The sequence below is a fragment of the Benincasa hispida genome, unplaced genomic scaffold (genome assembly GCF_027475165.1).
Source record: "Benincasa hispida cultivar pf3 unplaced genomic scaffold, pf3_genome.v1.1 HicScf808, whole genome shotgun sequence".
Lineage (NCBI taxonomy): Eukaryota > Viridiplantae > Streptophyta > Magnoliopsida > Cucurbitales > Cucurbitaceae > Benincasa > Benincasa hispida.
Window position 1 is genome coordinate 55344 of NW_028326941.1, and position 13372 is coordinate 68715.

Below are 13372 nucleotides of genomic sequence, written 5' to 3' on the forward strand. Positions count from 1 at the left end.
AAAGATGAATTCGCTATTTTCATGATATGATTAAAAAATCGAAATAGAAAAATGAAAAGCAACAAAATGTACAAATATATAAATATAATATAGATATAATATTGTAAATTTTGTATTTATTAATTTGAAATTTTTGTCAAATACTTTTTTATAATTTTTCCCTTGGCGGCTCATTCAATAATTTAATTTTTCCCCCAAAACTATAAGACAAATAATAAAAAAGAAAGATTACATTCCTTAGAGAATATTTAATTTAATTAATTGTTAAATAAAAACAGTTAAAGAAGGTTCAGTGTCATGGAGGCACAAAAAGAAAGACTTGGTTAATGAAAGTCTTCCTTTATTCTTAAGGTAAAGGCCCGCCCAATTGTGGAATCATTTCCCTTCATTCTCCATTTTCGTTTTTGGGTTTCCCCACTGCTATTTTGCAGTATAGTGTTGTGTACTGCTTCTTCTTCCTCTTTTTTATGAATCAATCTACTTGGTATTCACCCTAACTTTTCCCCCCATTGTTGATAATAGATGGATTGTTGAAGTGTTTCTTTTTTTCTTTTTTTTTTTTGGGGGTTAATATAAAGCTAATCTTCTTTGTCTTTGTGTTTCTTCATCTGGGTTGTTTTCTGATCTTGTTTTTTTTCTTGTTTTATCGTTCCCCTGTTCTGTCTGTGGATGTAGCAATATATGCCCTTCTTGTATCTCTGTAGGTTCTTACTGTTTCAGGGGTTGTTTATGATCTGGGGTTGTTTCTTCTCTTCAAATTTTAGTTTTCGCTTTGTGGGTGATCTTCTATTTGATTAAAATCTTGTGTTTATGATGGGGGAAGGAACAGAGTTTGTTTGGCTGTAATGTGTTCAAGAGGAACACCTGAGGAAAATGGAAGTGAGTGATGAGCAGAGCACTATTCTTGTACAGCAGGCAACACCTTTGAAGAAACTCTTCTTTTTAGTTTCTTGAGTTGTTGAAGCCATTTTTGTCTTTGAAGAAACCTGATCTTTTTTTTACATTTATTCCCAGTTTTTCTTCACTTAGGATAGGATTGGAATTGAGCTTGAAAATGTGTTTCTTAAAAACTCTTACACTGATGTTCCCACACATTTTCTTGGTCATATATAAGTTAGCATTATTGTGCATTCGTGCTCTTCTCCAAATGAGTATAATGTGATATAGCTTTCTTTTTGAATTGACAACTGGTTGATCCTCTATATCTTGAATGTGTCAACATTTTCAATTTGATCAAGATGATAATGTGTTTGCATTTGGAATGGAGTAGTATAAACCTTTGGAGAAAGGACTAAATATTTATCTTCTCATTGGATTGTTAGAGTCGTTCTTTTAAACTATTTACTGACTTCTTTATCTTGAGGCTTGATTTTTTGAGTTCAACAAGATGTGGGGTGGGGGATTTGAACCTCTGGCCTCTTAATCAAGGGTGCATACATTATGTCAGTAACTATACCCATGTTGCTTATTTTTAGACTCAATGATACGCATTATAATCAATTTGTTTGGTATGACAGGAAAAAAGAAGTTTGGAGTTGATTCTCTTTGGATTGAATGGGTAAAACAATTCAGCTTTTTGGATTCCCTTCTGGTGTATTACAAGAATCAGTTAAGACGTTTGTAGAGAGATTTACAGGCAAAGGAACTATTGATGCCATAAATACAAAACGTTCGAAGGGAAGAGGAAGACGAATGTATGCTATCATCCAGTTTACTGATGAAGAAGGTGCTAAGTCAATTATATCTAAGGCTACTGAAGGCCTTTTCTATGGTACTTCTTATCTGAAGGCAAGGGAGTGGAAACATGATATTCTACCAGATCCACCAGTATTTGAATACAACTTCAAAGGTCTAAGACTCCATCTTGGCTGTCAGATATCAAAGGAGAGTTTTTCCATGTTATGGACAGAGTCAAATGTTTCTGTGGATTTTGGGTTTGAGCAGCGTAAACTTTATTTCTTCATATCCTATCCTCATGTTGACTACATGCTCGTACTGCGCTACGAGAACATTTGGCAGGTTGAGCTACACAAGCCACAAGGCCAATCTGTAGATTATCTTCTGATTCAGGTTCATCCATTAACTTTGAACATTGTTATGTCATTGGTGTACTGGTTTCTTTTCTCTGCACCATTGGGAAATATCATGGATTTATCCAAGCACATTTACCAAAAAATTTCACTTATGTAATGGCTGTATTATTCTCTAATTAGAGGGATTCATTGGTTGACTCATACGCATTTTCATAGACTTGATTTCCATACAGGATAGTGGGTGGCTATAAAAGGATAACTGGAAAGTGGAATCTAGTACACCACCAAATTCATTAAACATACCTTAGTTGCTGAGAGAGTATATATATAGACTGAACACTTTTTGGGACAAAAGAATTAAGTGAATTTATTGATACCTTCAATGCAAAAAAGAAAAGAGAAACGGTTGAGATTTTTCTCAAAAGATGGTGAAAGGGATAATGGAAGTTGGCTGTAGATAAAATCTAGTGCTTCCATTGGGTCATGGAAGCTATAATTTTATTAAGAAAGTGCTTCTTTAACCTGGCCTTAGTTGTTTAATTTTATCATCCATTTTTGCTCCAACTTGATAGCTTGAAAACTATGTGTAGGATCTGTGTCTAATCAGATTTTGAGCCCCATAAGTTTAATTTTCTTTAGTAATTTCAATCTGACAGGATATGCTTTCTTTGAACGGAGCTAAAAGAGGTATCTAGATATGAATTTTTTACAAGCTAAGGGGATGTTTGGGGCACCGAGTTGAGTTATGAAGTTTGCAATAGTATGTTGGAGTTAGGAAGTCTGAATTTACAATGTAGAGTTGTAAGATGAAGTTCCTCGATAAATGTGCAAACTTTAATAGTGTTTACTATTGAAGTTGAGCTGTTTAACATCAACTTATGAAGCTGTGGGTCAAATATCCCCTAAATATATACAGAATTGAGCTCAGCACTTTTCTATATTTCTGTACTTCAGGATAAGATTATGAGGACAGGTAATCCATGCAAGTGAACATATATTTTTTAAAAACAAATTATGCTGTCTTCATTTTGATGTTGAGATAAGCAAGTCAAAGTTTTATAGCAAAGAATATGAGAATAGCTTAGATTATTTGCCCGTGTAAATTTTATATCGTGTATAATTCAAACTTTAACATGTTTGTATTATTAGTTATTTGGTGCTCCACGGATTTATGAGAGAGATGCAATATCTTTGGGACACATTATTGGTGACCCTTTCTTAAACTTTTCCATGGAAGTTGACACCCAATGGTTTCGAGCAACTGATTTCACTCCATCATGCTGCATTGGACAATCTGCAGCTATATGCTTGGAGATTCCTTACGGTCGCCAGCTCCCTAATTTTCATGATAAATTTGCTTACTTCAAAGAATTCAACGGTAAATTTTCATTGGTCAGTGGTTCTACTTATTCCTCCAATGTAAACTTGGTACCTGTAGTTAGACCTCCTCTAACTATCAACTTGCCTTATGCAATTTTGTTTAAGATAAATTTGTTGGTACAACAAGGTTGCCTTCCAGGCCCAGCTCTTGATATTAATTTCTATCAGATGGTAGATCCTCGGATATACAATATTGCCTTCATAGATCATGCTTTGAAGAAACTTCTTCACTTGAAAGAGTGTTGCTATAACCCATCAAAATGGTTAGATGAGGAGTACAGAAAGTACTTCAAATCAAAGAATCCCCCCCAGCCACCTATTTTGTCCTTAAGTGAAGGGTTAGTCTATGTACACAGGGTTCAAGTGACACCTTGCAAAGTTTACTTTTGTGGTCCGGAGGTTAATGTTTCAAATCGCGTATTACGCCGTTACCCTGACTACCTTGACAACTTTTTGCGTGTTTCATTTGTCGACGAGGAATTGGATAAAATGTATTCAACTGAGTTGTCTCCACGAGCATCCTCTTCTTTGGAGGACGGAAAGACGAAAATCTTTAAACGGATCCTTTCAGTTCTAAGAGATGGCATTACAATTGGTGATAAGAAGTTCGAGTTTCTAGCTTATTCATCTAGCCAATTACGGGAAAATGCTGCATGGATGTTTGCTCCAAGGGATGGACTTACTGCAGCTAGAATAAGGAGATGGATGGGAGATTTTCATTGTATACGAAATGTAGCCAAGTATGCTGCTAGACTAGGCCAATCCTTTGGTTCATCCACGGAAACTTTAAGTGTGAGTAGACGTGAAGTTAACCTTATTCCCGATATCGAAGTTGAATCAGGTGGTGGTGTCAATTATGTCTTCTCTGATGGGATTGGGAAAATATCAGTTAGTTTTGCTAAAAAAGTTGCTAAAAAATGTGGGATCAGGCATATGCCATCTGCTTTTCAGATTCGTTATGCTGGTTTTAAAGGTGTTATTTCTGTTGATCCTACCTCATCAGTAAAATTATCGCTCAGGAACAGCATGCTCAAGTATGAATCGACAGACACGAAGCTCGATGTTTTATCATGGAGTAAATATCATCCTTGTTTTCTAAATCGTCAGTTGATTACTCTTTTGTCTACACTTGGTGTTCAGGATCACGTGTTTGAGAGTAAACAAAGGGAATTGATTGATGAATTGGACACCATTTTTAGTGATCCAATGAAAGCTCAGCGTGCCCTTGAGCTAATGTCTCCAGGAGAGAATACCAAGATTCTTAAGGAAATGATGTTGTGTGGTTACAGACCTGATTCTGAGCCTTTCTTATGGATGATGTTGCACACATTCAGAGAATCAAAGTTGTTGGAATTGCGGAGGAAATCAAGGATCTTCATTCCAAATGGACGAGCAATGTTGGGATGTCTCGATGAAACAAGAAATTTGGAATATGGAGAGGTATTTGTGCAGTGTTCTGCACACCAACAGCTGCGTGATGATCACATAATCTTTAAGAGAAGAAAATCAAACCGGCATTTCATTGTAACCGGAACAGTAGTAGTGGCGAAAAACCCCTGCTTGCACCCAGGTGATGTGCGCGTTTTAACAGCCGTGGATGTACCAGCTCTGCATCACATGGTAGATTGTGTGGTTTTTCCACAAAAAGGATCAAGGTAAATGATCTAGTTTAACATCAAAATTTTCATCTCCGGTTCAATGAAATATATTTCTCCTTTTCAGCATTAGATAGATGTTTATACTTGACTTCATGAATTCTTGACCGTGTGGGCTAAGCACCTCTAATGTCATATCTGCTAGGAATTTTGCTGATCTTAGAAACTTTTTGTTTGACATGTCTTGAATCTGTTTAAGGAGGATGCCATATATAAATCCTCTAATCCTTACCTATATTTATTCTATGTATTTTGTACTCTATTCCTCCTCAAGTTAATATTCTTCTTGTCTCTTCAGGTAGCTAATACACCATTAGTCAACCACGTAAAACCGTGTTGTTTTCTTATTTGATTCTTTGCCTATTGACTATTTTTGTCATAACACTTATCTTGTTTGATTGTTTGCTTGTTGGTTGTTTTATGCCATAACACTTTTCTTTCTATGTAAGGCCTCATCCAAATGAATGCTCTGGAAGCGATTTAGATGGCGATATATACTTTGTGTGCTGGGACCCTGACTTGATTCCACCTCTACAAGTTGAACCAATGGATTATACCCCTGTACCTAGCAAATTACTAGATCATGATGTCACAATGGAGGTGTGTTTTACAAGTGAACTTTGGATTGTTGTTGTCAACAAGTATTTTGGAGGAAAAAGTTTTGATATGGTATAAATGTTGTTGTGATGCAGGAAGTTCAGGAGTATTTTGCAAATTATATGGTCAATGACAGTTTAGGAATCATTGCCAATGCTCATACAGCATTTGCAGATAAGGAGCCAGAGAAAGCAATGAGCAATCCTTGTATAGAGCTTGCAAAACTATTCTCAATTGCGGTAGACTTTCCAAAAACTGGTATCCCTGCTTTAATACCTGCTAATCTAAGAGTACAAGAATATCCTGATTTCATGGATAAAGCTGACAAAGTAACATACGAGTCAAAGAACGTATTGGGAAAACTATTCAGAATGTTGGATAACATTGGTCCAAACATTAAGAATATCAGGTCCTTTGCCTATACTCCGGATGTGGCTCGGGAAGCTTATGACCCTGACATGGAAGTTGAAGGTTTCGAAGAGTATCTCGACGATGCGATTTATCACAAGAACAACTATGACATGAGGTTGGGAAATTTGATGCACTATTATAAGATCAAAACCGAGGCTGAACTGATCAGTGGCGGTAGTTTGACATCATCACTATCTTTTACCAAGAAAAATGAAGCGGAATCGATCACCATGGCTGTTAAGTCGCTGCGAAAGGAGGCGAGGGGCTGGTTCAATGAGAATGCTGACTTACATTATGGACATGATACTAATGTGTATGCAAGAGCTTCAGCATGGTATTTTGTTACATATCATCACACCTACTGGGGTTGGTCTGATGGCAGAAAGAATCATGGCCATTTTCTTAGCTTCCCATGGTGTATTTATGATAAACTCATCCGTATCAAGAACCGCAAAACTAATTCTAGAGCTCGCTATTGATAAAACGTCTAAAAAAGTACACAGGGGGCGCCATCCGATTTGGTTCATCTAATTATGAGTTCTGAAGTTTGAGTACAAATCTAGAAATTTAGCTGCCTTTTTCTTGTCCATGTTTCAGTAATTTTAGGACTCAGTGTTATCAGAAGCTATATATATATGAATTGGAGAAATCCATTCCTTTGGTTTCTCCAAGGAATGTACAGCGACATATGAGTGTTGAACAACAATCAACCTTGGTATAATAGTGGCACAGGGCTGGTTATTTTTTACTAATCACTTTTAGTCATCTAGCCTATTTGTGAACCTTTTATCTAATCTTTTATTTCATTAACTTTATGGAGCATCAAATGACTTAACATTGAATTTCTTTTTTCTACATTTGATTGTACTAGTATATACAACAAATTTGGTTATCCTATGAGATTGGAAAAAGTGCATGTAGGTTTGACCTGGATAATTTCCACACTAAGGATACCACAGTTAATAAAATCTAAGCCCAGGTATTGATTATGCAACTTTGACTATCAACTGCATACTAGATATCTACTACAAGTCAAGCATCTAGCAACAAATGTAAAGAAGGAGAGGTGTAGAAACAATCATATTGAAAGGTCAATCACCAAATAACCATGAGTAGATGTGATATTATAAGTTTTTTTTCTCTTAATTGAATTTGTAACTGATGACGAAAAATTAGTTATCAATTACTTGACGACTAAAATTAGGTGAACGCAATATGCGATGCATGTTCTTAATGTATGCGTTGATTATCATGCATTGGAATGAACTATTCATTAACGAATGTATGCGATGACCATGCGTTCCTATCACAAGTTTTCTTGCGCTCGCGTCAAGTATAACGTGAACGCAAGTTTCTCGGGTGATCTGAGGTCGAACTCAGGGACTTGTAACTAAATGCTATGCGGTAATGTGAATGCAACGGTTGAATAAAAGAATGGATGGGAGGTTTTAAACTAACACTACTCCTACTCCTAAGTAACAGACAAAGCAATGAGAAGTATGAATGAGAGGTAGAGACACGACAATTGTTGACGCAGAGTAAATGGATGGAAAATAGATAAAATGTGGAGATGTCTTCATCGCAACCCTTAAGAGTGACCACAAGGGAACCTCAGCCAACGCAAGCTATGCGATCATGCTATACACACTAAAAGCCTAAATCTAGGACGTATGCGATGTGTATGCAAAAAGGTTGAGATGACCGCATACAGCCACCATATCCTACTTCCTGGACGCAGCCATTGTCCTCTCCGTAGGGCGCATACGCTGTGTAATAGCAAACGGAGCTTATTCCTAAGTCTCCATTCTTGCTTATGCAAACCTAATCTAGCTCTCTCGAGCATCGATTCTAACCTAGCTCTCTCAAGTCTTAGGTTCTTTCTTTAGAATCTCTCTCAAGTAGCTCTAAAGGTGTGAAGGACGCATACATAAGACAAAGTAACAACATAAACTTAGCTAACGCAAGATTATTCCTATCTCTAGTGAACAATAGCTTACATTGCTTAATGCGACCAACCACTTACCCTCTCGGGCAGTTAGTTGTTGCTGACTTTACTCGTAGACAAGCGTTGCGTCTGCCTATAGACAGGCGTTGCTATAGCTTCACACCAAGAAAATAAGGTTTTCTCACATACTCACACAACGCACACCTCCCGGTGATTTGCTACATATTTCATATCTCTATCCACAAGACTAAGTATGCGATACTCTAGCAATCTCACTAAGTGATGCAATGAAAGTTAAGGAGGCTAAGTAAAGAAAGATGGAGATGAAATCGAAGGAAACATAGAAATGTATTGAACACATAATGTATTAATTCCTTAATAACAAAATGTAATACAATACAATACAATATAAGAAAATGAGAGAAAATGAAATGACTAGCTGGAAGCAATGTCTTACTTCCAGCGAATGTGTGTCAAGGCTGCCGGTGGTGCCATAGAATGGCGGTGGAGCTGACTCTCTCGAGATCCAACTCCAGCAAAGGCTCTGGTCATCACTCGGAATGGATGAAGGAGATGAAGTACTCTCAAGCTTCTTTCTCACGCATTAGTTTGGATCACAAGGATCCGCCCTAAGGCGAACCTCGGGCGAAAACCTTGGATAAGTTGAAATTCTGCTCACCGGCTTCTATTTATAGAGTTCGATCACCGACAGCATTAATGGACTGCTCTGATTCTGACATTCGCGGTGCGTTAGTCCTTTTCTGAATCTCTACTACTAACAGCGTGGTAGGTGAAATGTTACCATCATCTTTTGGTTTTCTCGAGATATGCGTTGATGCATTCATTCCACCAACCTTGCGTTGATCCCTCTAGTATGCGTTATCGTGTAGCCGCAATCGTGCAGTGACCGCATTTTCTTAATACCACAACTTCCACACGATGACTGCAATTGCTTGACGATCACAACTCCTATACGATGGACGCATGCGGCTGATTACCGCAACACCCATGCGTTGATCGAATGCGTTTGCCTTTGCAATGGAGAGTTTCTCCGCATGCGGTTGTCTATGCGGTAGTCCGGCTTCTGCGTTTGCATCTACTTCCTGTGTTAGCTACAAAAATAGACAGTTGAACGCATAGTAACGCATAATAATGGGTTAGCTGAGATTCTCAATGTTGAACGCCGCAAGCTCATTTTCTCATGAATTCCTAACATAATTGTCACATATTCTGCTTAACAGCCCTCATAATTCTAAATAAAAGACCTAAGATGACATGTATTTCTGCATGTCATCAGTAACCAATATTAGTAGATTCATTTAATGTGATTTTTCTAATCAAGCTAGAAGTTATCAAGATCTACGGCTACCATTCAAGGGGGGAATACACTAGTTACACTTATGTGTGGAATGGGTGCATTAGGAAAGGATGTTATGTAGACACAATCATGAAGTTGAAAGTACCGGAGATTATAATATAAAAAAGCTTCCTTGATGTAAGAAGGAGGAAGAAAGGGAGGCTAAACGATCGTTGGGAGGTGAGCTAAACGATCGTTGGAAAAAAGGCTAGACGATCGCTGTCAAATATCTAGAAGATCATTGGGAAAAAGGTAAATGATAGGACAAGCGTTTACATGATAGAGGTAAGCGTGTAGACAATAGGGTAGGAGACTGAATGATTGGGTTGAGAGTGTAGGCGACAAAAAGTACACGATAGGATGTAGACAGTCGGGTTGGAAGTGTACACGATGGAGAGTACACGATAGGATATAGACGATAGAGGAAATTTACTATACGATAGGTATAGAGCATAAACGATAGAGAGAATTGATTAAGACAATCGGCCTTCATGACCTGTATCACTCGTCATGTAGCGCTATTTATTAGCATATGAAAAGCCACATGACAAGTATCAATGGTCTACAATAACAACCATGAAAGAGAAAATACATAATTAACCATTAAATAGTGGAACCTGAAACTGAAGGAGAAAATGCAGAAAAATGAATGGAAAAATCTGTTATTTTCTTCAGTAACGTTACAATCATTTATCATCCCCCCACAAGCGAACTAGGAGCTGCCGTAACTATAAGCTTGGTTTTCAAACTAAGAAAGCGAGGACTTGGTAAGGCTTTTATCATGATGTCGACTAGTTGATCCTTAGAGGGAAGGAATCGAACTGAAAGCTGTTTGGAGGCAACCTTTTCTCTGAGAAAGTGAAGATCAATCTCAAGATGTTTTGTCCGGTTGTGAAGCACAGGATTGGCGGCCATGTAGGTGGCGCTGAGATTGTCACAAAGCAACAGGGGGGTGGAGATGTTATTGACACCAAGTTCAGTGAAAACTGATTGGATCCATAAAACCTCAGTGGCAGCATTGGACAAACCATGATATTCTAATTCGACACTGGATCGAGAGATGATCTTTTGCTTAGATGAGTTCCATGAAATAAGGCTTGAACCAAGGAAGACACAGAATCCACTCATGCTTTACCTGTCATCCGGGCAGCTGTCTCAATCGGCATTTGTGTAGCAAGTTAAGGCCAAAACAGGGGACTTGGTTAGAAGAATACCATGATTGGTCGTGCCTTTGAGGTACCGAAGGAGACATTTTTCTGCTTGAAAATGGGAAGTGGTTGAGGCGTGCATGAACTGACAGAGCTTATTGACACCGAAGCTAATGTCTAGTCTAGTCAGTGTACAATATTGGAGAGCACCAACTAGGCTTCTGTATTCAGAGGGGTTGTCCAACGATTGTCCATCGGTGAGGGACAGTGAGGCACCAACAGCCATTGGAGAGTGAATTGGCTTGCAGTCAATGAGTTGTACACGTTCAAGGAGATTATGAATGTACTTGGACTGAGACAAATGTAAGTGGTCTGAAGAGCGAAGCACCTAATGCCAAGGAAAAAAGATAGATCACCGAGATCTTTAAGTACAAACTGAGTGTTTAAGCAAGTAATGAAGTGCTGAATAGTTGTAGGGCTATTTCTAGTAACAATAATGTCATCAACATAGATAATAAAAATAATTAAAGTATGTGAGTTGTGGAAAATGAACATGGATGTATCAGACTTTGCATTAGAGAAACCCCATTGTATCAGACAGGTGCTGAGCTTGGAGAACCATGCGCGAGGACTTTGCTTGAGGACATATAATGCCTTGTGTAGCAGTAATACGTGATCAGGGTGTTTATCACTTATGAAACCAGATGGTTGTTTGATGTATACTTCCTCAGATAGATCGCCATTGAGGAAGGCATTGTGTATGTCAAGTTGTCGAATGATCCAGTTTTGAGACAGAGCAATTGACAGAACAAGCCGAATGGTAGTAGGCTTAACTACTAGACTGAAGGTCTCAAAGTAATCGATGCCATAGTCTTGGTTGAAGCCTTGAGCAACCAAACGAGCCTTGTAATGAGCAATCTCACCAGATGGAGTTTGTTTGAGTCTGAACACCCATTTGCTGCCAATAACTTTGCGATCCTGGGGCAAAGTTGTGAGAGACCATGTATTATTTATGATGAGGGCTTCATATTCCTTAAGCATTGCTTGTTTCTAGCTTGGTGAAGGAGAGCTTCCTTGTAGGATCGTGGTTATGTTTTATCCAAGTCAGTAACCTTGGATAGCCAAGCCTTTGGTTTGAAAATACCCATCTTGGACCGTGTAATCATGGGGTGGTTATTGGTTGTGAGGGGTAGGGATGGTGTTGGTTCTGAGATGGTAGGAAGGTTAGGGTGTGGGGAAACAGGGGGAGTTGGGACAATAGAGGTAAGTGGTAGTGAGGGAGAGGAAATAATAGGAGTTGGTGGATCGGTTGATGGTTCAGGTGATTGGGAAAGATGGGGAGGGGGTTGGTTGAGAGGTGTAGATGTAGGTATGGGTTGAGATGATAGAGGTGGTATAGAGGGAGGTAGGTGGAGGGAATGATGGTGATGAACATCGTTGCTGTCAGAATTGGCAGTGACCTGATGTAAGGGAGAAGGGCTGACTGGAATAGGAATGAAAAGGACTTGAGAGGAAAAATGTGAAGGAGAAGAGATTGATGGAGAGTTATCAAGGAAAGGGAAAGCAGTTTCATTGAAAATGACATGCCTAGAGACATAAATTCGACCGGTTGTGCGATGAAGGCAAAGATATCCTTTATGCAAGGAAGAGTAGCCTAAGAATACACACAGATGAGATCTATATTGGAGTTTATTGTCATTGAACGACTGAAGGAATGGGAAACAGGTGCAACCGAAGACTTTCAGCAGTTGGTAATCAGGAAGTTTGGAGTATAAGGTTTCATAGGGGGACTTATTTTCAAGGAGAGGTGTAGGTAGTCGATTGATAAGGTAGATGGCGGTATGGAAAGCGAAGGGCTAGAAGCTGTGTGGAACAGAGAAGTGAGCAAGCATGACTAGACCAACTTCAACGATATGCCTATTCTTTCGTTCGACAGTGCGTTTTGTTTGGGTGTGTAAGGACAAGATACACGCTGAATTATGCCAAGTTTGTCTAGTATAGAAGAGAGAGCTTTGAACTCCCCTCCTCCATCAGTTTGGATCGATTTAATAGTGATGGAAAACTGATTCGAAATCATAGCTTGAAACTTAAGAAAACAGGGTAGAACTTTAGATTTTGTTTTCATTGTATAGATCCAAGTGAACTGAGAGAAAACATCGATAAAAAGTAAGAAATATCTATTTCCATTTACTGAATTGATCGGGGAAGGACCCCATACATCGGCATACACCTAATCAAAGGGAGAGGGTGGACGAGAATTAGACACTTGAAAAGGTAAACGATGGCTCTTGGCCATTTGATAGTGTTCAAAAACTGATACATTTGACTTATTTTTGTACTTCAATTTGCATTTGGACAAGATAGAAACTGGAGAGGAGGGGTGTCCTAAACGACGGTGCCACAAACAAAAACCTGTGAGTGCTGAGATGAAGGTAGTTGGATGAGATGAGGAACTGAATGATCTTGTAGCCGATGGATTGACAGAAATCTTGTATAGGCCACGATCAAGTGTGCCCCGGAGGAGTGGACTCTTGGTTTGAAGGTCTTTCACAACAAATGAGTCATGGAAAAATTCAACATAAGCATTATTATCATGACATAAACGACCGATGCTAATTAGATTTTGAGATATTGAAGGTGTGTGAAGAACAGAGTGAAGGTGAATTGGAGTATGCGATTGAGATGAAAGAAAAGGGGAGGAATCAGTGTGAGAGATGGAAAGGGACTTACCGTTTCCTATGACAACTTGTTCACCACCACAATAAGGGACAGGTTGTTGGATGTTGGACAAGTCAGGGGTCATGTGATGAATGGCTCCGGAATCCATATACCAGCCTTCATCGAGG

At 38.7% G+C, this 13372-nt stretch overlaps 1 protein-coding gene across 5 annotated transcripts; it reads left to right on the forward strand.

Annotated features, from left to right (window-relative positions):
• The first annotated feature begins 242 nt into the window (after positions 1-242).
• On the forward strand, positions 243-6828 carry LOC120070159 (RNA-dependent RNA polymerase 1-like). Of its 5 annotated transcripts, none has more exons than XM_039022009.2 (5): positions 243-351; positions 1518-2070; positions 3183-5068; positions 5518-5668; positions 5761-6828. In XM_039022009.2, the coding sequence occupies exons 2-5, from the start codon at positions 1555-1557 to the stop codon at positions 6553-6555; spliced, it is 3348 nt and encodes a 1115-aa protein (XP_038877937.1). In that variant the 5' UTR covers positions 243-351; positions 1518-1554; the 3' UTR covers positions 6556-6828. The 5 variants fall into 5 exon arrangements, with proteins under 5 accessions (XP_038877937.1, XP_038877936.1, XP_038877934.1 ...); XM_039022008.2 differs by having other exon boundaries at positions 313-1442; XM_039022006.2 differs by having other exon boundaries at positions 335-484.
• Positions 6829-13372: the final 6544 nt, after the last annotated feature.

Excerpts from the sequence above, each read along its gene's own strand:
- LOC120070159 (XM_039022009.2), top strand. The coding sequence starts at position 1,555 with ATGGGTAAAACAATTCAGCTTTTTGGATTCCCTTCTGGTGTATTACAA. Across the intron at positions 2,071-3,182 it reads TAGATTATCTTCTGATTCAG|TTATTTGGTGCTCCACGGAT; the intron begins GTTCATCCATTA and ends TTGTATTATTAG. Across the intron at positions 5,669-5,760 it reads ATCATGATGTCACAATGGAG|GAAGTTCAGGAGTATTTTGC; the intron begins GTGTGTTTTACA and ends GTTGTGATGCAG.